We start from the raw sequence: 24,581 nt of genomic DNA, 5'->3' as shown, positions 1-24,581 counted from the left end.
TAATTTGAAAGGCCAATCAAGAGATACAAGGCGTACGTAGCCCAAACTTACCTGGCCCATAGATTGAAACACAAAATGCAAGAAAGGAAGCAAAAAAAAGAAAAAGCCGTTATGATTCCTCCAGCGGCAACGAAATGGTCAATTAGCGCTTGCGTTTGATTCCGCGGTCATTGTCACCATGGTCGGTCTCCTTGTCTTTACGTTTCGCCTTTTCCTCGAGTGCGTCCCAGTCCTCACCACTCTCCTCGTCGCCGCTGAAATCCTCCTCGCTGGCATCGGCACTCGCATCATCATCAAATTCGCTGTCTTCCTCAGAACTCTCGTCTCCAGCTGCTAGCTCCGAATCGGACAACTCGAAAGCCGACTCCTCTTCCTCATCTGAACCATTCTCCGAGTCTGATTCGGCCGACAAGAAGGACCACCCGCCATCGGCAAAGAAGCCGTACGGATCGCTAACGACTGTTTTCATAATGGTGGTCCAATTCAGGTTGAGCGGACCCTCGGTGAACGCAATATCAACAGAATCAAGCCAATCCTTAACACCCTCAAGTGCCTCGACAGGAATCGTGTTAATATGAACGGGAGCCCGGCGGAAATCCTTGAAAACGAAGACCATGTCGAAATTTTTGAGTCCAAACTGTGCACGATTTAGTAAACCAAGCCGACAAAATAGTGATAAGCAGTAAACATTACCTGAACTCTCTCCAGATGGGCGATCTCGATTTCATTCAAGGTGACGGTCGTGAAAGGAGGTTCGGTGAGTTGAACTAGGGCATCCGTGGTCGGTTGAATCAAGACATTGGACCGGTTTGGAACGCCGGTAAAGCCAATTTCTCTGAATGGGATATCGACGTCGACACCCTCATCCTTGCCAGCGTCCGCAATCTTCTCGGCAAAGGCTTTGAACTCGCGGTCTAACGCAGCTCTCCGCCGTCTTTCCTCCTGCTCAGCCTCAAATTCTTCCTCATCTCCGTAGCGGTGTTTGCGCCGACGATTTCCAGTCTCATCAAATTGCATTTCCGTGGCCTCGCGATAAAATTGAATATCCTTTGTCTTGCGCTTTCCGATCATGATAGGCGTCTTGAGATGGACATGGATGAGAACGATCAATTCATGGGCACAAGGTTGGAAGAACAGATGCTTCACGTTGCTGAAAAGCACGTCGACATGCTCATTGCGGAAGGGCGATAGGTACCGAAGTCCATTCTGATGAATCTCAACTTCACCCGGAACACGCTTTCCATCCAAAGGAGGCCTGAGGTAGACGTCGGGGAGTTTCACTGGACGGCGGTTCCTAATTTCAACCAGTTTATCCTGCTCAACAACGTCTTCCAATTCCTTTTTCTCCTGCTCTCGCCTCAACGCCGTCTTGCGAAGTTCGGTGATATCCTGGGCGACTCGTGCAAGCCGGTCATTATCCTTGGACCGGAGAGTGAGGTTGCGGACAAAATGAGCTGACAAGTCCTCAAAGGGCTGGTCATCCTTTCGGCCTACACCCTGACCTGGAGACAGGAAGTTGATGCGCAGATAGGCGTATTCTCCTTCGTCGCTTTTGCTGGCGTTCTTTATAGTGTTGATATGGAAGGGAACTGGTCGGCCCATGATAGGCACAATCACGGTTGAAGTCTTCTGGTCGACGTAAACTGTAAGGTCTTTGACCTTGGCAGGCAGTTGGTTGTCTCGCTTGTAAGACTCAAAGCGCTTGAATTTTTTCTGTGCCACCCCATTGTCGTCTCCTGTAGTACCGGTGAACCGATCCAAACCTTCCTTTGTCTTCTTCAAGGCCAGCTCTTTCTGATGCTCTCGACGACGAGCTTCAGCTCCCTCATTCACCTGAGTTGGTCTTTCGGCACGAAGTTTGGTTCTTGTGACATTTCTGCCAGCGGCCGCGCTAGACTTCGTCTCCTTCTTCTCCTTCACAGGCTTTTCGGGCTCTTCTTCATCCCCGAAATAGAATGAAATCGAGTCCATGTCAATACCGGCGTCTTTGGTGAAAATATGAGGCCCACTTTCTCCGACACGAACTGTATCGGTGATGACCATAGAATAGGCACCATTCTTGCCATTCTTCGAGTCTGGATCCTTCACATCAGTCAGGCCGATCGTGATAGATAGCGTCATGCCGTTTTTCAGGACGCGGTTGTTCTTGGCATTGAGGACCATATTGGCATCCCGGAGCTCGATTCCAATCCCTGCGCCAACGTTCTTGACAAAGTGTCCCTCCAGCTCGGGCTTCTTAGAACGGACAAGGCTCAGTGCCTTGTTGTAAAGGTCCTTAGCGACCACACCATCCCGAACCTCTTTCATAGTTGCTTCATGGAGACTCAGTAGTAAGGCGTAGTTTGCTTCTTGTGATTTGGTTGGGTCGACCAAGTAAGTACGCCCAATGAGGGAACTGTAAGTCTTGTATCTGATTCCAAAGCTGGACAAAATGATGCCGGGTTCGAGGTTTTTACTGTCGGGGGTCGCTGTGAGCTTGAGATCGTAGGCGCCTCCACTTTGGATTACAGGCCCGTAGGCCCAGTCGATTTGCTGAGGATCAAATTCTGAGGGCAGCCGCGCCAGCTTGTTGAAAAATTTCGCATCGTCAATCTTTGCATCAACCTTTGCAGCGAGAGCCTTATGGGTCATTTTCTTTTCTTCGTCGAGCAGACGTGACATCTCATCAACGAAGTATTCTGACATAAGGCCACTGCAGGCTCTGGAAGCATTGCGGATTGAGACCTTTGAGACTGTATCAGCAAACACCACTCTCTAAAGGCGCTGGCATAGATAAACCAACCAATTCATCTGAATCTTTGATCGCAAAAGCAGCTGAGAGCGCAGGTGCTATGTCAACTTCCTCCACTTCTTTCGATATCTCTGAAAACGCGCGTTTCCATTCATCTGCAAAGGGCCCTGAAGCTGCGTTTTTGGGTAAGGTACCGACTTTGTTCTGTGGTTGTTGTGGTTAGTGGAAGACAAATCATACCGGTGATTCAACGGTAATTTTCTAGCTCACCCCTGCGCCCTTGATAACATCCAAGCATTTCTCAAATGCCTTGGTCTTTGATTCGGGGTCTTTGGTGGTGACCAGAATCTCGACTGGAATTTTTCCTTCTTTCAGCGGCTCGAGGTGTTTCGCTTAAATTTTGGTTTAATCAGCCATGCGGCGCGCAAAAATCCATGCGTTGGTAATTACCTTTCTTGGCCGTGGTGACCACATAAATCGCCTCGGTCGTGAGAACAAACAGTGTCGCTGGGAATTCATACCCGAGAAGCCAGAACTAACAAGTTCCATTAGTAACGATGCCGTGAAGTTGGCGGGCCTCGATGCGACGGGGATAGGGCTTTGGAGGATGATTCACATACATGCATCGCGTTGTTCTTTTGGAATGAGTTCTCCTCATCGGTCTTGCCCATCAGAATGACCATGGATCCTGCATTGCCAAAGAGGGCATTGCCCGAGCGCTTGTCGGCCTTCCATGATGCATAGAAACTAGACAGGCGGTTGAAAAAGTTGTTATTGTCGATGGCAATCTCCTCAGCCATGTTGATGGCCTGACGCGAGCAAGATATGCTCCAGTCAGAGACTAAGTTGATGGCAAAAGAGCTCGATGGAGCAGCGTAGGAGCTTTTGGAGGTATGCCTGAGTGTTAAATTTGTTGAGGATAAAGAAAAATGTAGATGGAAAATGAACGCAGCCTCAATGCGATCACTGCGATGATGAGAGACAAAACAACAATAGAGCTGGGCTGTGAAAGAAAAGATGAAGATAGAAAGGGACGGCTTAGGGGAAAGTGAACGCGAAAAGCGCGTTGTTGCACTCCAGGTCTCTCTCGATTACCGTATCAAAGTATTACCACTTTTGTACTAGCGCTATTTTCAACTCTCTCTTCTCTTGTTGAATCCAAACATGCCTTTGTAAATATCTCTTTTTCGCTGACTTTCTTTCGATTTTTATTTTTCAGTCAACATGACATATGGGAGCTTTCACTTGATCGTTTGATTGGATAGCAATCACACCCTGTGATGCTGTCTTTTCCCGCCCACATCACCTGCGCTTTGGAATTCACTGTCGACATTTGAGTCAGTCTCTCTTTGAGACCCCACAAGCACCCTTTCCTATGATGTACACTGTGGCTGTTTAGTTGTTTGTAAACAATGAAGTCTCCAATAGCTCCTATCCTTCTCGAGCCCCATCTCGGCGAACTTCCAGGAAGTTCACGAAGGATTTCTCGCAATGATGCAGCTACCGGAGCATCTGCCGCAGGCGTTCGCGCTCTCAGTGCACAGATGGTGGCCTTCTACTTCAGAGCACCGATCAAAGCTTTCTTTCGTATGCGTGTTGAGTATGTAGTATCTCTCGACCTAATGATCTTTGTATTGACAATATTGCGCTTAGTTATATGGTACAGCCTCCCACCATCTACAACAGATGAGAAACACAATCAACCTATCCCCAGCCTTCGTTACTTATTATTTGAAACAGGCATTTGCAAGAGCTGTGAACCCACGTGTCGCCGAAGGCAAATGGTCTCTGCATACAACAACCCCGGGATTATTGCTGCATGCTGTTCGGACATATGGTTGGCGCTTTATCCCGAATCAAGTGCTTCCACCTTTGATGGCAAATGCAGGGTGAGATATTTCTGAGGATGGGGGGGTCCTGGGTGACTTGAAAGCTCTAACAATATATACCAGGGTTGGTGCTGTTCTCTACACGTCCTATCTCCAGGTTTTGGGGGCCCTACATGAACCTGTAGCCCAAGGGGTCAAGCGAGTCTGGCCCCCGGCTCCTCCTTCTGCAACATTCACTGCTGGATTCACTGCCGGCACAATTCAGTCAATTGTAGCCGCCCCTCTCGACGCGTTACAGGTTCGCTTTCAAACCAGTGACATGCTGGAGGGTCAGTACCGGAGTATGTGGCATTATGGCCACCATAAGCTCAAACAGATTGGCCTCCGTGGAGTCTTCGCAGGTTGGAGCCTGTCATTTATGCGGGATTCACTCGGATATGCTGTGTTCTTCTCCTCGTTCGAATACATCAAGTCACAGTCCTACTATTCCTTCGTCACTTGGTACTATGGCTCCCTGCAAGTCGACCACGTGGGCAGGTTTTCATCGTCCGGGCCTAGTGATCGCGGTGTACCACTAATTAAGCCCCACTATTCATTGGAGCCCTGTTTCCTGATGATGGCTGGTGTTGTGGCATCGGTTGCTCAACAAACCATTCAGCATCCTCTAAGTAGGGTTCAAGACCTTCACCTAGGTCGGCTGGAATACCTGGATCACCAGGCTAGTTTTGTACCTTCGCGACAGAAGATGATACGGTTATACTACCACGCCTACCAGGAGACCTTCAAGAGGTGCAAGCGAAAAGCTGCGCGGGCCGGAGGCTGGCGCCCCTGGTTATTCCGTGGGTTTGTTGGGAGCTCTCTTCGCCAAGTACCTAGCACCAGTGCCGGCCTCATCATTTTCGAATTGGTGCGCCGCCGCTACGCAAATCCCGCAGACGCTGTCCATATCCAGAGTGATGGATATGACATCCTTCTCACATAATGTATCATCTGATAGGTTTTCTCATCCCCTCTCGCTTTGACTTTTTGAGACATTTCTCTTGCTTTTCTTTCTAGCACATGGTTTGTTCTGGTCAGGGCGTTATAGACCTAGAATCTTGTTTCATTAGACCTACATACATTTATGTACATATGCAAGTGATACCCGACTTTAAATGAGTACCTAACCATATAGCTTGGTATATAGCAAGATAAGTTTGATCACCAAGAATAAAGGTTGGGTTATTCTAGGCACCTCGAGGAAGGCTTTTTGCCCTACATTCGAGAATCACAGGAAGTTTTTCCCTATTTTCTATTTGGACTGAGTCTGTATACAACATTTGCTTGTTCACGTTATACTTAGTACTATGTACTATATGTATTAGTTGTAGTTGTATGTATACAACATACATCCATCCAATCTAGATATTCCAAGGTTGTATACGTAAATAGTAACCCATATGCCGATCCATCCCGCATTAGATACGATCCAGTACATATTAGTACTAGTACGTCCTCCCGTATGCGTCCAACATACAAATCAAATACCACTTGGCATTACATATTGTCTCCAAATGTCCTCTAATATTAGGATAGGCTTGTCCTTCTTTTTCTTCTATTAGACACCTTCCCCCCCCCCCCTCCCAAAAAAGCAGTTACTATTTTAACCTAGCATTTCCGAAAAAAAAAAAAAAAAAAGACACTCGATGAAAAATCATCTGAATCCCTCTTATTCTATTCTATATTTGACTTTGGCTGTGTAATGCTCTCTTGCTTGGCTCGGGACCCTTACTTTTGCCCAAACGCACCCCCCCCCCCCCCTTCTCTCCAAATCTCCGCCTGATCATCACTCCATTTTGACGGTACTTCGTCATCCTGCGTCGCGTGTGACTTTACGTAGCTAGTCGCCCGCGGCCACATCGCTTGTGTGGCGCCCTATCGCGGACTAATACAGTGACTTTCAGGGTTGTGCCCAGGTGGTACCGTTGCTGACTCCTTGCGGAGAACCTCTTATCGATATCATTAATTTCATCGACTCCGCATTCTTTCCTCCTAGGACAAAAAGGGCTGCCAGGTTCAGCCCGCCAATACCGCCATCATTTCTTCGACTTCTCCCCCACGCGCCTCTAGTATACCGCTCCAGTCCATACCGTCTGATTCCCGCTCGACACATTCGGCCAAGTTATTGGAGTCCACCGAGAAGGGTAGCCGACGGTCTTCCCGCTCGTCTGATCACTCGGTCGGGTCTGACTTCTCAATCTGGTCAGATACCGGTGATCTCGCCGAGCAGTTCGCTGAGGCTGAAGATCCGCTGCAAATCCACCTTCGCAATTCCTCGGATCGACAGCTTTTGCGTCGGAAAGAGCGAAGGAAGCAGCCCAAACGCGTCCACTATCCTTCAAACTTGAGCAACGAGCGTTCCGTGGTCGATATTGAAAAGATCAGGATACCAGTACCTCCCCCGCGGCATATTTCGAGAGTTGAACACGTTCTGGCCGCCATAATGACACCCAGAAATGGGCCAAACACCCAGATGCACGGGTTAGTGGGAAAGCCATTACTGTGAGTGTATCAAAGACCAATACCGTTGTTTTCACCGCTGACTTGAGTTTGCGTGTAGTTACTTCACGAGTGTGTTTGTATCATTGGGTGTCTTTCTTTTTGGCTATGACCAGGGTGTAATGTCTGGCATCATAACGTTCGTGTCTAACCCCCGAGCATATACTGTAGAAATTGAGGAGCACATTGTGGCTAACAGATGTAGTGGCTGGTACTTCAAAGATTACTTCAACCAGCCTTCTCGGGCTACAATTGGTACTGTGGTTGCGGTTCTTGAAATTGGAGCATTCATATCCTCGCTCCTCGTCGGACGTGTTGGTGATATGATCGGCCGTCGAAGGACTATACTCTATGGCTCCATTGTGTTCTTCATTGGCGGTGCTTTCCAAGCATTTGCCACGGGCATTCCCATGATGATGGTCGGTCGTGTCGTTGCCGGTCTAGGCGTCGGTGCCCTCTCTACCATTGTGCCAGTCTACCAATCTGAAATCTCGGTTTGTGAACCCCTTTCTTCATCAATTCCCAAGGCTTTTGGTTACCTCCCGCTCCCATTCTCTCGCTAGGTATGCTGACGAATTTCAAGCCTCCTCACAACCGTGGGAAACTCGCATGCATTGAATTCACCGGCAATATTGCTGGGTATGCAACTAGTGTGTGGGTAGACTATTTCTGTAGCTTCATCGATAGCGACTACTCCTGGCGCCTGCCACTCCTTTTCCAGTGCATCATGGGTGCCTTGCTTGGACTTGGCAGTCTGGTGATCTGTGAATCACCTAGGTGAGTAGAAATCTCCTCCGTCATCTGCCAGGCTAACTCCCAGGTCCCTACTTAGGTGGCTTCTTGATAATGACCACGACGAGGAGGGCATGGTGGTAATCGCAAATCTTTATGGGGAAGGAGATCTCCTTAATGACAAGGCCCGCCAAGAATATCGTGAGATCAAGATGAACGTCCTCGTTCAGCGACAGGAGGGCGAGCGATCTTACTCAGACATGTTCCGCCGGTATCGCAAACGTGTTTTGATTGCAATGTCGGCCCAGGCCCTAGCTCAGCTCAACGGGATCAACGTAATCTCATACTATGCGCCTCTTGTGTTTGAATCGGTATGAATATGATACACCGCTATGGATCCAGTATCCCCTTCTTACAGGGCCATCCCGGATTCAAGCATGATTCAAAATGATTCAGGGTTGTACTGACCAATCTTCAATATAGGCCGGCTGGGTTGGACGGGATGCCATCCTCATGACTGGAATCAATGGTATTTCATACTTGCTGTCCACCATACCACCATGGTATCTTGTGGATGGCTGGGGTCGGCGACCAATTTTACTTTCGGGTGCCGTTGCTATGCTCATCTCGCTTTCTCTTATCTCCTACTTTATTTACATTGAAATTCCCGCCACCCCGACCCTGACGGTCATCTTCGTTATGGTCTATAACGCAGCTTTTGGGGCATCTTGGGGCCCCATTCCATGGTTATATCCCCCGGAGATTTTGCCTTTGAGTATTCGTGCCAAAGGTGCAAGTTTGAGCACCGCTTCAAATTGGGCATTCAATTGGCTCGTGGGCGAGGTGACCCCTGTTCTTCAGGAAGTTATCAAGTGGCGGCTATATCTGGTCCATGCTTTCTTTTGTGCATGCAGTTTTGTGCTTGGTATGATCCGTCATCCATAGTCATCCACTAGGGACTATTGTACTAACCATCACCTCAGTTTATTTCTTGTACCCCGAAACGAGTGGGGTTCGCCTCGAAGATATGAACGATCTTTTTGGCGATGCTTCTACCGCCATGCCGACGCCGGCCACTCAAGGCGAACGGGGATCGCTAATGGGTGCTGGTTCACCCGTCCCATCGCTCGATCTGCGTCGACAGTATGGTCAATTTGGGGCGGAGAGTTCCATCCCTGGCCTAGATATCGATCCGCCGACTTCAAGCCATGAAGGGAGCAGCAAACGTGGACGCTCGGATTCTCATCAGGGCAGTGTGCGCGGCGAAGGAATTGGTGGCTGGATCTCAAACATGGTTGGTCGAAATCGAGGGGCCCCGGGCGCTACCAGCAGTCAATATAGACGTTTGGAGCAAGGAGAAGGAGACGAGCAATGAAAGGGGTACGGATAATTGTGGCCTCGGACTGAATAAAGCAAGACCAAAGAATTCAATGTCATATATTTCTTTTTTCCCCATTTACCAATGTTTTTAGTTGATCTCTTTGTGTTCAAGTTTCCGGTACATATTCAAGTCCTCGAAAATTCTCCTGTTGTATGGGGGTTTGTTTTATATGATCAATGGTATACCTCTGTGGATATAGTCTTGAACATCCTCATGCATACATATATGTACGTAGTACTAATACCCACATAGTAGGTACTTTGTACGTGTCTTGTATACAGTATATAATGTGTATGTATGATGTCTAGGTACTAGTCATCCATGGATATAAAAGCTGACTTGTAGAGATAGTTGAAAATGTCATCACCAATAGATAAGTACATTTCTAGTATATCTCTAGTATATCTCTAGTAATAGTTATGTACAAAAATGTACTGTTGCACTTCGGACTTCTGAAAACGGCCCACTAAAAGTGGGCTTGTTTATCCTCCTTGAGGCCACGGATCTCACTTTCTCCTTTATTCTATCAGCCCACTCTCTTGTTTCACCTAATTTCGTTTCATTTTCACTTCAACCTTTTCTTTTTTCTTTTTCCTTTTTTATATTCTCTTTTTCCAATCTACTCCTGGCTTTGCTTCCGGTAAATCCGCTAGATTTGCCCTATTCTATCACTCATTTGCCCAGGGGAATGGCTATGTTCTATTAAGCTACCCGCCCTTCTATTATCGGTCTACCTCGGTATTCCTCAGTTTAACTTCCTACCTATTCTCCCATTCAGTTGGCACATTTCCTTTGAAATTACTACAGCGCAATATGGCAGGCCTGGACACTGCTGTGAGCACGGGCGCCAAACATGAGTCTGACCTCCGTCGAAGAAATGTCCCCGATACTAGCAAAGTTCATCTGGACTCAAACCGGATGAATGATGAAGATGTGAAGAAAGCCAGAATACAGGTGAGATAGCGTTCTTCGAGATCATCATACACGTTCTAAACCCCTTGGACAGTCACCTTCGTTCCTCCATGTGCTAGCTAGCTGGGAGCCGATCATTGCCCCTATCATCTTGACTGCACTCGCCCTCTTCACCCGCCTGTACCAGATCGGCCGTTCCAACATTGTGACCTGGGATGAGGCCCACTTCGGTAAATTCGGTTCCCACTATCTGAAACGCGAGTTCTACTTCGATGTCCACCCGCCTTTGGGGAAGATGCTTGTTGGCCTGTCCGGCTATCTTGCTGGCTATAACGGGTCTTTTGAATTCAAGTCTGGCGAGAAGTATCCAGAAGATGTGAACTATACCTTTATGCGAGCCTTCAATGCTGCCTTTGGTATAGTCTGCATTCCCCTTGCCTACTACACTGCGCGAGAGTTGAACTTCCGTCGGGCCACAGTCTGGTTGATTAGCCTGATGGTGCTGTGTGAGAACTCCTACGCAACAATTTCCCGGTTTATACTTCTTGACTCGATGCTGCTCTGTTTCACATTTACTACCACAATGTGCTGGGCAAGATTCCACCGGTTGCAACGTGATAGCTTTTCGCTGGAATGGTATGCCTGGCTCTGTTTGACTGGCTTGAGCATTGGCTGTGTCTGTAGTGTCAAATGGGTCGGTTTCTTCTGCACTGCTCTTGTCGGTCTTTATACTATTGACGATCTCTGGAACAAATTTGGCGACCTGAAGATGCCACGGGTGAGTGTTTGCTTTCTGCCCCCGGGGGCTTCCCTAAAAGTCGATCACCAATCAGCTAGCTAACACGGATGCGTTCGAAAAGGCTGTGCTCGCAAAACACCTGGTTGCTCGTGTCGTGGGGTTGATTGTTATCCCAATCTTGGTCTACATGTTTTCCTTTTATCTGCACTTCTTGGTCCTGGCGAACAGTGGCCCAGGTGATGCCCAGATGAGCTCGCTTTTCCAGGCCAACCTGCAAGGTACCGAGGTTGGTAGAGACAGCCCTCTTGAGCTTGCAATTGGGTCGCGTGTCACACTCAAAAATATGGGCTACGGAGGAGGGCTTCTGCACTCTCATGTTCAAACCTACCCGGAGGGATCTATGCAGCAGCAGGTCACCTGCTACCACCACAAAGATGCCAACAACGACTGGTTTATCTATCCCAACCGACAGGAGCCGGATTATGATGCCACTGCTGATCTGCGGTTCGTTGGTGATGGCGATGTCATCCGGCTGATTCATGGGCAGACAGGTCGCAACCTGCATTCCCACGCTATCCCAGCACCAATCACTAAATCACACCACGAGGTGTCATCTTACGGAAATATTACCATTGGAGATGACAAAGACCACTGGAAAGTGGAGGTGGTCGACGATGTTGCATCTCGGGATCGATCTAAGATCCGGACACTCACAACAGCATTCCGACTCCGCCATCCAGTCCTAGGCTGCTACCTGCGGGCAGGAAATGTCAATCTACCTCAATGGGGCTTCAAGCAGATTGAAACAACGTGTACCAAGGAAAACAAACCCAGCGATGTGTACACTCACTGGAATGTTGAGTCTCATACCAACGAGCGCCGTAAGCTTATCCTTTTTTTCCAAAACTTGATATTGATTGAGCGCGATCAGAATTATTGACCTATTCATAGTACCCCCTGGTGATCCTGGCTCCTATAAATCGCCCTTCTTGAAGGACTTCATCCACTTGAATGTGGCCATGATGACCTCTAACAATGCTCTGGTTCCTGATCCTGACAAGCAAGATGACCTGGCTTCCAAGTTTTGGCAATGGCCGATTCTCAATGTCGGCTTGCGCATGTGCTCTTGGGATGATAGCGTTGTTAAATACTATCTCCTAGGAAACCCCCTGGTCTACTGGGGAAGTACTGCGGCTCTTGGTGGATTTGGTCTTCTATTCCTCTGGTACCTTCTGCGCTGGCAGAGGGGTTACAATGATCTCAGCAACGAGGATATCCGTCACATCCACTACTCCGGCTTGTACCCGGTTATCGGATGGGTCTTGCACTACCTTCCCTTCATAATCATGGCTCGTGTGACTTATGTTCACCATTACTATCCGGCTCTCTACTATGCCATCCTGAACTTCGGCTTCTGCGTCGATTGGGTGACACGGAAGATGAATCCCAGATTGTCTGCGGCGGTGTATGCCTTCCTCTACGTGATCATTGTCGGATTGTTCATTCATTTCCGAGCGATTGTATTTGGGATGGAGGGTTCTAACCAGCAATGGACTCACCTACGCTGGCTACCCGGATGGAAAATGGCGAATGCGAACTAATCATGGATCGCTTGATGACGTGTTCTTGTCCTCTCTCTAGGGCTGCTTGTTAGCTCGTGTTGACCACCTCAAGTTGGACCTTACCTGTCTACAGGGGTGTGTGAGTCAACATGGATAATTTCACTTTACTTTCTGTATTTGTAAAGGAAAAAAAATGCAATGTTATTAGAGATAGTAGAGTTCTCATCCCGACCGCCGTAGTCGCGCTTGGCGTATGGAAAACAATCCAGTTGAATATGATATGTCGGGGCCAGATGTTGCTGACTATTTATTATTACGGATTGTTGATTTAGCAACATCCTCCGGTCCAACCGTTGCCACCTCTGCGCATAGCATCATCCATTCCCAACGTAACAGTTCGAGGCACTCCAGTGTTTGCTCCTCCTGAGGCCCCGAACCCTTTCACGCCACTCCGGCGGTCATTGAGGTCGTATTTTCCCGTTTCGATGTTACGGTAGATTCTCTCGGCAACTTCCAGGAACGCTCGTTCAACGCCATCTCCAGATTTGGCACTCGTTTCAACATAGCGAACCACATTATTCATGCGGCACCATTCTTCAGCCTCCTCCTTGGTGACCTGCCTTTGATTTGATCCAGAACTGCTCCCCGCCAGATCAGTCTTATTACCGACCAAGATGACAACGATGCCATCTTCTGCGATATGCCGTAAATCCTGCAGCCACTGGGTGCAAGATATAAAGGTTGAGTGCCTGGATATATCAAAGACTAGGAGAGCGCCAGAGGCGCCCCGGAAGTAAGAGCGGGTGATAGACTTGTAGGTCTCTTGTCCAGCGGTATCCCACAGGGAGAGTTTCATGCGTTTTTGATTGGGAGAACCTTGTGGTTTTCGTGGAGGGGTAGGAAGACCGGAGGTGGGAGATGCTTCTGGAAATGTATCACCTGACGATCCGAGAGAAGGCTCATCAAGATCTAGCTCTAGCGACGCTGGAGGACCAACTGGCACAATTCGCGACCCGAATTCAACCCCAATGGTCACATCATGCGATGGGGAAAAGCGGCCTTCACAAAGTCGGACGGTGAGCTATTGTTTGGTTAGCGGAGGTACAAGGTCCAAGACAGATAGCACTTACGCTGGACTTGCCAGTGCCAGAGTCACCAATGCAGACAAGCTTAGCAATGTAATCCCATGGCTGTGACATGGAGAGGGTAGAGAAAAATAAAAAAAAGAACCCAGAATCAGAGATGAAAAGAATGCGGAGGTCAGTTTACCTACGTTTGGAGACCTTAGCTACGGAGGTATGCCCCAGGCCCCGGGGTGGTTATCAGCTGAGTCATCTATCAAGCCTGACGTGCCCGTATGACGCTTTCATCAGCTGCGTGACCCTTGTAGTCCTTCACTTTATCCCCAGACATCACACACACACTCTCTCTCCTAGATTTGGCATATCTCAAATATCTCAAAAAATTCAAAGACTTTCCTCTCTCTCTCACTTCCCTTTATACTCCTAATATCCGACCGTACTTGACTTCCTCAGCATATTTCCCTTTCTTGTGATTTATCAGTCTTGTCTCACTCACCGTACTTTGTTGCGATAACAGGCCATGTTCTCTGAATGTAGGAACCGGAAGATCCTGAATATTAGAAGACTATATGGCTAATGCCTTGCCTTAGATGCCTCACGATTTCTTGCTCAATCACAGTCGCGAGTAGCCTCTCGACCAGATGAGGTTCAAAGAACGGGTCGTAGCCGCCCTCGGCAACACCAAGGCAACCCTCGGCAACCCTCATCGCGCTCCTTCTTACGACCCAGCGATCCTTATCGACAGGGTGCATCCCAGGCATCTCAATTTCCTTTTGCCCCCCGCACCTCGGTTCAACAAGCTCCCCTTTTTTTCAGTGCCACAGATGAATTTCGAGAGGAAGATGACGAAACAGAACGCGAGCGAGAAATCGCTGATTTCTATGCACTCCAACGATCAAGGCGGCATTTTGGCGACAGCAACTTGAAAGAATCTTCGGAACTCGAGGATTCTGAACGTTCAGGGTTTGAGGAGGGAAGCTCACCATACGATGGTCGTCCTGGCAAAGGCATCAAGAGCTCATGGCGAGGAGAAGAGAGTGTTTCTGGTGCTCGCACTTTTCCTATCGAGTCTGTGGCAGAAGCTCCAGAGCATGAGCCGGTATCCCAACCCAGCCCAAGCAGTAGCAAAATTCGAGGCCATCTAGTTGACGTCGGTCTGGAGGATTCTTTACGGGCCGATTTTGACAATGATCAGGCCTTATCCAATCCCGGTGCCCGCAATCCACCTGTTCAGAGATTCCGAGAACGAGAACTACTGAAGGAGCCCTCTGGTTCCCTTCAGCATGGGCATACTGTAGAGCAGGCTGAGCTTTTATCGCGAGATGTCCCACGGCCGCCCAGCTCGGCAAGCTCATTTCCAACATCGGTATCACCGCTAGCCTCAGAGAACACAGTGCACGATGCCTTCTGGGGCCAGTTGTTCTTGATATCTCTCGCGGGCTTGTTTGCTTCTGCATTTCTCGTATATCTTCACACATCCACCCCATCTGGAGACAAATCAAAATGGGGGGATACAATATACATGACTGTCCATGGATCTTTCTTCCTCCTCGGAATATATACTATTGTATCCGTTCTCGTGTCCCTGCTTTGGTTGGCCTTGCTACGATCCTATGTGCGACTTCTGGTCCATGTGATCCTAGTGGCCGTTCCTGCTATCCTATACTCTTTCTCCTTGTATCCTTTCATCTCAAGTTTCAAGGGGCCATGGCATGGGACGAGTATCCAAGACAAGGCGATGCGATGGGGCTCTGCTGTCCCGTTTCTCATAGCCACCATGTGGATCTACAATGTTGTGCGTGGCCGTCAGTCTATAGGGAAGGCCATAGGCATTCTCGAATTTGCTTGTCGAATCTTGGCCGCCAATCCTGAGCTGCTTGTTCTTGGTCTGGGTGCCTTGGTCTGTGTTGTTTCCTGGACCTGGACCTGGATGCTGATGTTCACTCGCGTCTTCTTGGGCGGTCATTTCGTTACGTCGAAATCGTTCATCGTTGACGTGGGTAGTTGGTGGCTCGGTATCTATTTCGTTGTTGTTTATTTGTGGTCGATCGGCATCATCGCAGGCATCCAGCGTGCTGTCACCGCTGCAACAGTGAGCCAGTGGTATTTCCACCGCTTAACCACACCCGCACCCACTTCCAGGCAGATTGTTCAGGCAGCCATCGTTCACGCCGCTACGACTCTTTTTGGCACGATCTCTTTGTCCAGGTTATTGGGGCTACTGGTTCGACTTCCTCTGCTCTTGCTACCAAGTCGCATCTCCTCGTTGCTCAGTCTGTTCGCCTATTCACTCGTCCCCACCCCAATCACTTTCTTGACCAATCCTCTTTCTCTCACCTATGCAGCGATTCATTCGCAGCCTCTTGCCGCTTCCTCCCGGGGGCTGAGTCAAATGACTATCCTTGCGCCATCGGCGGCCTCGACGTCTTTACATCCCCGTTCCTATTCTCGGTCGCCCGGGAATTCGGGGTCTCTACTCTCATACCGGCTGTCTAAATTGATCCTCTACGCTGCCCGTTTCATGATGTCCTTAGCCTTAGGGTTCGGTGGTTGGGTGACCACTGCTCGGAGCCTGACAACCTCTGCGTCCAGTGGCACCATTCGTGGCAGCCTTTATGCCTACGTCGTCGGCCTTATTGCTGGAACAATTGGCTGGACCACACTGGGTGCAATGGAAGGCGTGGTCGCAGATATTGTAGATGCGGCGGTGATTTGCTGGGCGAGCGAAGTCGGTATATACGGCAGAGAAGCCCGGTACTGCCGCGAGGCTGGTTGGCTCTTTGGTGACTCGCAGACGCGCTTCGGACATGAATATCAAGAGGTCTAGGTCGGTTTCTTTTCTTTCTATTTTTTGCCCTTTCCCCCTTCATCTTATAAGCTCCTGACCCATGCCATTTAATTGTACGATTGAGCGGTGGTAATATCTCCATATGCTTTAGCGAAAATCCTTGACTTTCAAGTAGATTGGAAGACTTGACAAGCAAATACATTCTGCATTTATTACATCTCGGTTATGAGCGATGCCAAAGCAGCTCTCTGAGAAAATAATGTATTCTTTTGCATTCCCCCATGGTATATTCGAATTGCAAATAGCTACATGAAAATCCAGGGCTCGTGGTATCATGAGAAAAAATATAAAAAGTAAAGGCAATGACATGTGCGGAAAGAAAAACAAGGTTGTTCCCCTGAGACGCCATGTGAAGCATACTTCGAAGGGTAAAGGAGAAGGAGACGAATATGAAACACGAATGAATTAGAGACCGAGACGTCCATTCCACTCCACCCGTTCTTTCGAGCACCATTCTTTCAGTAGGGACCAGCCAAACCGAACCACTTCAATAGGCGGGGTAGTGCCACCAAGCGGTAGGAAATAGCTTCCAGCATAGTCGCCAGCTTTAAGAGATGATCGGCCTCGCTCCGAGTAATTTCGAGACCGCTGGGACCAGATCGTGGGGAACTCACGGCCAAGGACATCCTCAGAAAGACCCCGGGTGCCTTCGATCCATAGCCTTTGGGAATCCTTGTAGAACTCAGGAAGACGAGCCTTCAGTTCCGAAAACTCCTTTCTGCTTTTCCTGTTCTCATCCGACAGGGCTGCGTTTCCGTCGCTCCCAGGCGTTGGGACTGGGGTGTGCTCTCCAGGAATTGGGCTTATCGCGAGGCGTTCAAGATCGAGAGTATGAATGGCAGTGAATGAAACAGCCCCAAGGAGCAAGCAGAGACTGTTCAATGCCGGATATGGTACACTGTTCTTCTTGACCACACGCCAGTATGGCACAATAGACAGCCATGTTGAGGAATCCCCAACCTGGCGTGATAAAGCCTTAGCCTGGTCGTTCGCTACGAATGCCATGATAAAGGACAACAACGCTTCGATCGCAGTCACAACGGCTAGCTTTTCGTCGGTGACCAAGGCCCCGGCTTTAGAGGTATGCCGCTCTGCGGCGTGTTTCAATTCACGACCGATGCTCGCAAATTTTTGCCACTCATCCCACCATACCTGCCGCTCATTGCGCGTACGACCATCTGCCTGTGTCGGGGAAGCTTTCATGATTGACCCGGGATCAACAGAATGACGTTTGTTGGCGGGATTAGAATGAATCTTGCCATCGGTCTCTCCGGGATCGTTTCGACGAGAGATAGGAAGCTTTAAGTCTTTCGCCGGCGTGATAGAAGCTGCTTTGGTTTTGTCGTGGGCGATTGAATGAGAGGCCAGCTGCGGCTGGGGAACGGGCGTTCGAGGCTTTTCGGGGAAGACTTTTTGCTCCTTTGAGCGACCATTTTGAGGGCCAAGGGCTTCCCCAGTCTCATGCTTTTTACCTTTCAGATCCCCGAACGTGTGTCCACGAGACGAACCAGTATCTACTCCCTTATTCCTGGGATGGGATACTTCGTCACGATCGGTGTCCTGGCTGACCGGTGAATCTGACAGATGGGGTTTCCTTTTACCAGAAAATTTAAGCAGAGCTTCAACACGCTTTCTGTTCGCTCTCCCGTACCGCAGTTTCGTAAGAAGCTGCGTCTTTTGTGGGCCAGCACGGGCGTGATCTCTTGTATGTTCATGTGTATTGGATTCTTTGGAAGGCAATCCTTTTCCTGCCCGACTACTACGAGACGGTGATCGGTCCTCGAGGCGGGCCAGCTCCTTTTCGATCTCTGGAGGGAGTGTAGGAGATAGCAAGCGCGGAAGTCTGGGGCCACCCGATGTCGGTGGGAGAGTGGGCGAAAGGAGTGCGGGAAGTTTGGGAGAGTGCGATTTGACTGGGCTGGGCTCTCGGCGCGTCTCTTTCTCAGGAGAGAGCCGCAGTTTCTTTGTAGGGTGTGCTTCGGGCTTCTTGGTCGTTGAGGGGTTAAGGAAGTCAAGTTCCGACCCAGATGGCCGTTTCTGGCCCGCTCTTTCGGGAGAGAGACGCGCATGTGATCTTTGCGGCATTTGAGGCATTTTAGTCTTATCGTTATTCTTGAGTGGCTCTGAAGATATCGTGCGTCGTCTATCCTCGGACTTGGCGGAGCTTGATGCGCCTCGGCTACCCGCTTCGAGGCCAACGGGAGATGCGACAGCGCCACTAGTTTTTTGAGTCTTGTAGTCCTTGAGACTAATCTTCTTTTTGGCCACCGTTTCTCTTGAACTTTCCCCAGCGCTTGGGGCTGTTGATCCATCGGCCATCATGCGCCCCGTTTCGTCCGACCAGTCCCCAATGGCTAGGAGCAATGAGTCGGTGTCGTTATGTGTCAAGAAGGTCATATACTGTAGTTGTTGCTCCTCCAAGCTGAAGGGTCTGTCATGCCCTACAGCCCAATTGTTGGCGGACCGGTTCCCCAGGTTAAAGGGCGTCTTGGTAGGAAATGTGAGTAAATATGGAACCGGGGGGAGGACGTCGTCGGAGAGGCGCTGCAATCGTTGGTCAAGCGCTTCACGCTCCGACGTGGAGGAACTCGCAGCTCGGGGGATCGTAGTGGTCTGGAAATGGCGTTTCTCGTTCACCGACATCGCAGTGCGCAGGGGTTCACGATTTGTTCTTCCACAAGAGATGGTATCATACGCACTTCAAGCATAAATTTGGTCGAAGTCTATCACCGAGTCCCGTTTCTCGAGTCGGTATGGCGAACTGCCTGGTAATAGTCAACGCATTGAGTCAAGCGAAGGATGTACAAGATCCGGCCTTTTTCAGGTGCCGAATAATCAGGGCATCCTATCACTATCGCGCGTGGGGGGTGTTCCCATAACCCTGGGATTTCGAAGCCGCGCAATTGTGAGGGAAATAAACACGAGGCAACAAAGAAAAAGCGGGATGTGTCACAATGAGAGGGTGACCTCTTTCCATGAAGGAGTGAGAGATGGGAAATGTCCCCGGGATAGAATGAAAGAGATGAATTGGAGAAGGTTACGTTAGGTCACGGTGCCTGTTGCTTATCGGCTTATCGTTACCGTACAGTTTCATTACATACGGTACAACATACATACATACATACATAGTGATGAAGATATAAAAAGCTCGAATACCTACATGTATACATATATACACATAGGATGTAGGTGCATTCTCATCTTGCCATGCAGGGAATGAATCTGTAAGAGTTCCGTTAAATTTGTTGAAGCCTCAACATTCAAGAACGATCATCATCTGCAAACTTCTCGCGCCAGAATGCACGGTAATGTTTCTGCTCGCCTATCTTGGAGATCTCATCAACCTCTGAACGAGTCAGTTTAAAGGTAAATATGCGCAAATAGCTGCTCAGGCGGGACTCTTTGCCACTGGTGGTGATAGCCACACAACCACGGTCAATAATCCAGCGCAACAGGATTTCGGACTGGCTGACTGCATATTTAGTGGCCAAGGAAGAGAGCAGAGGGTCCAATGGCCCGCCCTGGGCCCGAATGGCAGGGGTGAGGCCTCCATAACTAACAGTTTTGATACCTTTACTCTCTTGGTAGGGAACAAGGTTGCCATGTTGAAGGTAAGGGTGGAACTCGACCTGATTCACAGATGGTACCACCTTAGCGGTTTCGAGAATGGTCTCCAAGTCGCTTTGTAGAAAATTGGACACGCCAATAGACCGGGCTTTCCCAGATGCCTTTACTTGCTCCATGGCTGCCCAGGCAGCTTGAAGCTCTTCCTTGGACTTTGCAAAGTATGGAGCATGGACCAAGTACCTGCTCCAATTAGTTAAAAGCAGTTCTCGGAGCTATCAGTTTATGCTGGAGTTCACTTACAGGTCCACATAGTCAAGCTGAAGCTTCTTGAGACTGGTATCGATGGCCTGAGGAATGTCGGCGACATTGGTAATAACCTTAGTCGTCACGACGAGTTTCTCTCGAGATACCCCGCTCTCTTTGATTGCCTGACCCAGTTCCTCCTCGGTTTGGTAGACTTCAGCTCCATCGAGGTGGTGATATCCTAACTTTGTTGCTGTCTTGATTGACTCGACCAATTCATGATTGATACCGGTATTCCCAGATGTTTTAAACCACGCGGTGCCAGTGCCATATCCGATCTGTGTTTGTTAGAGAACATTACCCATAGTTATTGTGTGAGTTGATGACAGATTATTTACTCACGGTAGGGACCGAGGTACCATCATTGAGATCCAATGTAGGTATAGACGAAATAGTGTTTGCCATGATCCCAAGTCCTTCTTTTTTTTTAAAAAAAAAGAAAAAAGGGCGTAGAATGATGAAGGGTGTAAGTGGATAATACTTCTAATGCCCGCGATGTACCTAGAGTAGACCCGAGGTCCCCGAGGTCCGGGGGGGCAATGATTAATAATGGCAATTAGTTATGTCATTTCTGCACCTCACCTGCATACATGAGGTCAGAACCCACGTACCTTCATCTTCACTTCGATATCATTTACTCCCTCTCTATGAACTTTCGCGTTCTAGTGTCTTCAAGAAAGTATATGTTTCGTCTCCGGCCACCGTCGGCTCGGAATCGTTTGATCCAAATGGCACATCTTTCAACTGCCGGGACTTCCCTGGCTGAATTACCGAAATCAAATGTTTTCACATCTAAATTACCCCCTGATCCAGCTTTTGATACACCGGAATCATCGCATAAGGCCCCAAGGGAAACTTTGGGACCTCGCATGGTCAAAGGAGCTTTGTTCACGTATGTCCGCCCAGAGCAGACCGATGAGCCAGAACTACTGGGAGTCAGTTCGAAAGCGATGAAAGACTTGGGATTAAAACCGGGCGAGGAACAAACGTCACGATTCAAGGCGCTCGTCGCCGGAAATGAGATTTGGTGGAACGAGGAACAGGGTGGAGTCTACCCATGGGCACAGTGTTATGGAGGTCAGTGTCCACGTCTTCATGAGCAACCCCAAAGAGACTAACATGTGCAGGGTGGCAATTGTAAGCTATGAATGAAGCTCTTTAGATGTGACGTTAACAGCTGACCATATGCAGCGGTTCATGGGCCGGACAACTTGGAGACGGGGTAAGTTAACAAGTAAACATGCAATGGAGTCCTCGGCTCATTAGTGGTACTAATGACCGTAAAATTAGCGTGCAATCAGTCTATTTGAATGCACCAACCCGCAGACAGATACGCGGTATGAGCTGCAACTGAAAGGAGCAGGCAGAACACCCTACTCGCGTTTCGCAGACGGCAAAGCTGTTCTTCGGTCAAGTATCCGTGAATACGTGGTCTCGGAAGGTGAGCAAACCTGCATCAACCCCGAGGACAGACCACTAAAACATTGCCAGCTCTCTCCGCCCTCGGTATACCAACCACTCGGGCACTCTCACTCACCTTGATCCCCAATGCCAAGGTATTGCGAGAGCGGCTCGAACCAGGAGCAATTGTTGCTCGCTTTGCTGAGTCTTGGCTAAGAATTGGAACCTTCGATCTTCTTCGCGTTCGTGGAGATCGTGAGCTGATCAGGAAGCTTGCGACATATGTTGCAGAAGACGTTTTTAACGGGTGGGAATCTCTTCCCGCCGTTGTATCGCTGCGTGACCAGCAGTCTTCCACACAAATCGACAATCCCCAAAGGGGTATCCCCGGCGACCAGGTACAAGAACACGAGGATGTGCAAGAAAATCGGTTTGCTAGACTATATCGAGAAATCGCTCGCCGCAATGCTAAGACAGTGGCCGCGTGGCAGGCCTACGGCTTCATGAATGGTGTGTTGAACACCGACAACACATCCATTTACGGCTTGTCGCTAGACTATGGCCCGTTTGCGTTTATGGACAACTTCGATCCCCAGTATACCCCGAACCATGATGACCACATGCTGCGATATGCCTATCGCAACCAACCCAGCATTATTTGGTGGAATCTGGTCCGACTCGGAGAGTCATTAGGTGAGCTGATTGGGGCAGGAAACCGGGTTGACGACGAAAGCTTCGTCAATGACGGGGTGACGGAGGAGTTCGAACCAGAACTCATCAAACGCGCGGAGAAAATTATTGAGCGTGTGGGCGAGGAGTTCAAAGCAGTCTTTCTGAACGAATACAAGCGGTTGATGGGCCAGAGGCTAGGACTCAAAACACAGGCCGAGTCAGACTTCCAGAATCTCTTTTCGGAGATGCTAGACACACTTGAGACACTCGAACTGGACTTCAACCACTTCTTCCGTCGGCTCTCAGGGCTGACACTATCCAATCTGGAGTCTGAAGAAGGCCGAAGGGAAGCAGCCTCGGTCTTCTTCCATGCCGAAGGTTTCGGTGGGATTGGATACACCGAGGCTACAGCTAGAGACCGCATTGCAAAATGGCTGGATAGTTGGCGCCTTCGCGTCCTAGAGGACTGGGGCCCCGCAAATGACGAGGAAAGGCAAAAGGCCATGAAATCCGTCAACCCGAATGTAAGTGCCTGTCGAAATATCCTGCTTGAAGCCCCGTGCAGCTTGGCTAATCCATTGGCAGTTCGTGCCCCGAGGGTGGATTCTCGACGAGGTCATCGAGCGTGTGGAGCGTAAAGGAGACCGAGATATTCTGGACCGGATCATGCAGATGTCTTTAAACCCTTTCAATGATGAATGGGGTCTTCACAGGCAAGAGGAAGAGCGTTTCTGTGGGGATGTCCCCAAGTACAAGAGGGCTATGATGTGCAGTTGCAGCTCGTAATCAAACTACGAGCGCTATGCGGATTTCAACCCTCTGGGAGGCGAGTGTGTGATATGACAACTTTTTAAGGGATCAGAACCGATTTGAGCTACACAGCAAAAGCATCGATTCCCAACCCACGAGGTAGGCTTAGAGAATTAAAACGTGCAAATACGAGTATTTGCCAGGCTCCCTTCACATTTTATACGTGTTTATCATAAAAGTCCCCGGGAATTACCAAACAACCTAGGTAGGAGGACATCAAAAGTTAGATCATGTCAACCTTGTCAGGCGTTTGATCTTTAATCATACATTTTCAGGGAGAAAAAAAGAGAAATTCGTTTCGTGCATGCATGAAAAATGTCGTCCAATCCCATGGAAACTGTAGAAAGATGTTGACCAAAAGAGCAATGCAAGCAATGAGCACCTTAGTTAGGGCAAGCGGACTGAACATGACCGGGCTGCTTGCACTTGTAGCACATGCGCTCACCCTTGGCCTCAGTGGGGCAGTCGCGAGAGACGTGGCCGACTTCGCCGCCTAAGTATTGTGTTAGCAGATTCCCAGAGAAAGTGAGAAACCCCGAGATATAACTGACAGTTGTAGCACTTCTGACCCTGAGTGCAGTCACGGGCCATGTGGCCGAAGCCACCGCAGGAGTAGCAGGTCTGTTGACGACCACCAGCACCACCGAAACCACCGTATCCGCCAGCGCTGTAACCACCGTAGTTACCCCCTTGGGAGCAGTTGCGGGCAATGTGGCCAACCTGTCCGCACTTGTAGCACTCCTGGGAACCACCACCGTAGTTGCTGTCACCGCCCTGGGGGCATTCGCGAGAAAGATGTCCGGTCTGGCCGCAACGGTAGCACGACTTCTCCTTGGCAGGTTCCTGGCATTCACGGCCTTTTTTTGAAAAGGTTAGTCAAATCCAGGGGCTGCGATATTAAACTTCAACTTACTCAAGTGACCTTGGCCTGCAATTGTGATTGACTAGATTAGCAAAGTCCTAATAGCCAGTCCAAATGTCTAATGGACAATGGACAATTTTGAGTATGAGCATACCATTGCAGTTGTAGCTATTGGGACTAGGTTAGCTTCGTATAATTGACAGTTCGACATTGGGAATTTACCAGGTAGGGTTTCCCTTCTTAGGGCAGTCCTTGGCCTAGAAAGAGATGAGTTGATAAGTTTCAAGCCTTATTCGAAGTTTTCAGAGTCAGGCAAAGGTTGTAATTACCTGGTGAGAGGCCTCGCCACCTGTGAAGAGTGTTAGCTATTAAAAAATAAAAAAAAAAAAAAAAAAAAAAAGGCCCCCGCGCAAATCATGTATCATAGATATAATCCAATTCGAGTACAAGCTCCAAGTGAATATGAAAGGGATTCAACAGTAAAAGAAGCACACATACAGTTGAAGCAGCCACCACGTCCAGCAGGAGGGAAATCCATTATTGAAGAGAAGTTGGGGGAGTGTTTTTACAAGAAGAAGAGAAGTAAAGTGAAGAGTCTGAAAATAATATTGT

At 49.1% G+C, this 24,581-nt stretch overlaps 9 protein-coding genes across 9 annotated transcripts; 4 read left to right on the top strand and 5 right to left on the bottom strand.

The window, feature by feature from the left end:
- Positions 1-142: 142 nt before the first annotated feature.
- Positions 143-3,531, bottom strand: spt16 (chromatin-remodeling protein SPT16; the record flags this gene model as incomplete). The annotated part of the gene is made up of 6 exons (XM_061212144.1): positions 143-637; positions 694-2,724; positions 2,783-2,935; positions 3,002-3,123; positions 3,182-3,266; positions 3,352-3,531. 6 exons carry the CDS (start codon positions 3,529-3,531, stop codon positions 143-145), a joined length of 3,066 nt encoding a protein of 1,021 aa, XP_061071370.1.
- A 612-nt stretch (positions 3,532-4,143) lies between these two features.
- Positions 4,144-9,205, top strand: N7525_002030 (putative MFS monosaccharide transporter; the record flags this gene model as incomplete). The annotated part of the gene is made up of 11 exons (XM_061212143.1): positions 4,144-4,331; positions 4,385-4,391; positions 4,472-4,620; positions 4,684-5,500; positions 6,596-7,101; positions 7,160-7,237; positions 7,304-7,592; positions 7,682-7,875; positions 7,931-8,201; positions 8,314-8,755; positions 8,814-9,205. The coding sequence occupies 11 exons, from the start codon at positions 4,144-4,146 to the stop codon at positions 9,203-9,205; spliced, it is 3,333 nt and encodes a 1,110-aa protein (XP_061071369.1).
- An 819-nt stretch (positions 9,206-10,024) lies between these two features.
- Positions 10,025-12,463, top strand: pmt2 (uncharacterized protein; the record flags this gene model as incomplete). Its single annotated transcript, XM_061212142.1, has 4 exons — positions 10,025-10,165; positions 10,218-10,901; positions 10,957-11,743; positions 11,814-12,463. 4 exons carry the CDS (start codon positions 10,025-10,027, stop codon positions 12,461-12,463), a joined length of 2,262 nt encoding a protein of 753 aa, XP_061071368.1.
- A 289-nt stretch (positions 12,464-12,752) lies between these two features.
- N7525_002028 (Rab family GTPase) lies at positions 12,753-13,623 on the bottom strand (the record flags this gene model as incomplete). The annotated part of the gene is made up of 2 exons (XM_002557315.1): positions 12,753-13,505; positions 13,555-13,623. The coding sequence occupies 2 exons, from the start codon at positions 13,621-13,623 to the stop codon at positions 12,753-12,755; spliced, it is 822 nt and encodes a 273-aa protein (XP_002557361.1).
- Positions 13,624-14,026: 403 nt separating this feature from the next.
- Positions 14,027-16,333, top strand: N7525_002027 (uncharacterized protein; the record flags this gene model as incomplete). The annotated part of the gene is made up of 2 exons (XM_002557316.2): positions 14,027-14,039; positions 14,097-16,333. 2 exons carry the CDS (start codon positions 14,027-14,029, stop codon positions 16,331-16,333), a joined length of 2,250 nt encoding a protein of 749 aa, XP_002557362.1.
- Positions 16,334-16,759: 426 nt separating this feature from the next.
- Positions 16,760-18,997, bottom strand: N7525_002026 (uncharacterized protein; the record flags this gene model as incomplete). The annotated part of the gene is made up of 1 exon (XM_061212141.1): positions 16,760-18,997. One exon carries the CDS (start codon positions 18,995-18,997, stop codon positions 16,760-16,762), a length of 2,238 nt encoding a protein of 745 aa, XP_061071367.1.
- Positions 18,998-19,614: 617 nt separating this feature from the next.
- On the bottom strand, positions 19,615-20,629 carry N7525_002025 (aldo/keto reductase; the record flags this gene model as incomplete). Its single annotated transcript, XM_002557318.1, has 3 exons — positions 19,615-20,161; positions 20,222-20,502; positions 20,567-20,629. 3 exons carry the CDS (start codon positions 20,627-20,629, stop codon positions 19,615-19,617), a joined length of 891 nt encoding a protein of 296 aa, XP_002557364.1.
- A 185-nt stretch (positions 20,630-20,814) lies between these two features.
- Positions 20,815-23,083, top strand: N7525_002024 (uncharacterized protein; the record flags this gene model as incomplete). Its single annotated transcript, XM_061212140.1, has 6 exons — positions 20,815-21,305; positions 21,352-21,361; positions 21,402-21,446; positions 21,515-21,665; positions 21,716-22,821; positions 22,883-23,083. The coding sequence occupies 6 exons, from the start codon at positions 20,815-20,817 to the stop codon at positions 23,081-23,083; spliced, it is 2,004 nt and encodes a 667-aa protein (XP_061071366.1).
- A 407-nt stretch (positions 23,084-23,490) lies between these two features.
- N7525_002023 (uncharacterized protein) lies at positions 23,491-24,507 on the bottom strand (the record flags this gene model as incomplete). Its single annotated transcript, XM_061212139.1, has 7 exons — positions 23,491-23,600; positions 23,659-23,964; positions 24,021-24,035; positions 24,124-24,137; positions 24,192-24,226; positions 24,299-24,318; positions 24,468-24,507. The coding sequence occupies 7 exons, from the start codon at positions 24,505-24,507 to the stop codon at positions 23,491-23,493; spliced, it is 540 nt and encodes a 179-aa protein (XP_061071365.1).
- Between the last annotated feature and the right edge of the window lie 74 nt (positions 24,508-24,581).

The sequence above is a fragment of the Penicillium rubens genome, assembly GCF_028828025.1.
Source record: "Penicillium rubens strain IBT 27055 chromosome Unknown utg000001l_segment0_segment0, whole genome shotgun sequence".
Taxonomy (NCBI): Eukaryota; Fungi; Ascomycota; class Eurotiomycetes; order Eurotiales; family Aspergillaceae; genus Penicillium; species Penicillium rubens.
Note: the sequence above shows the minus strand (reverse complement) of the source record. Positions and strands in the feature narration are given on the sequence as shown.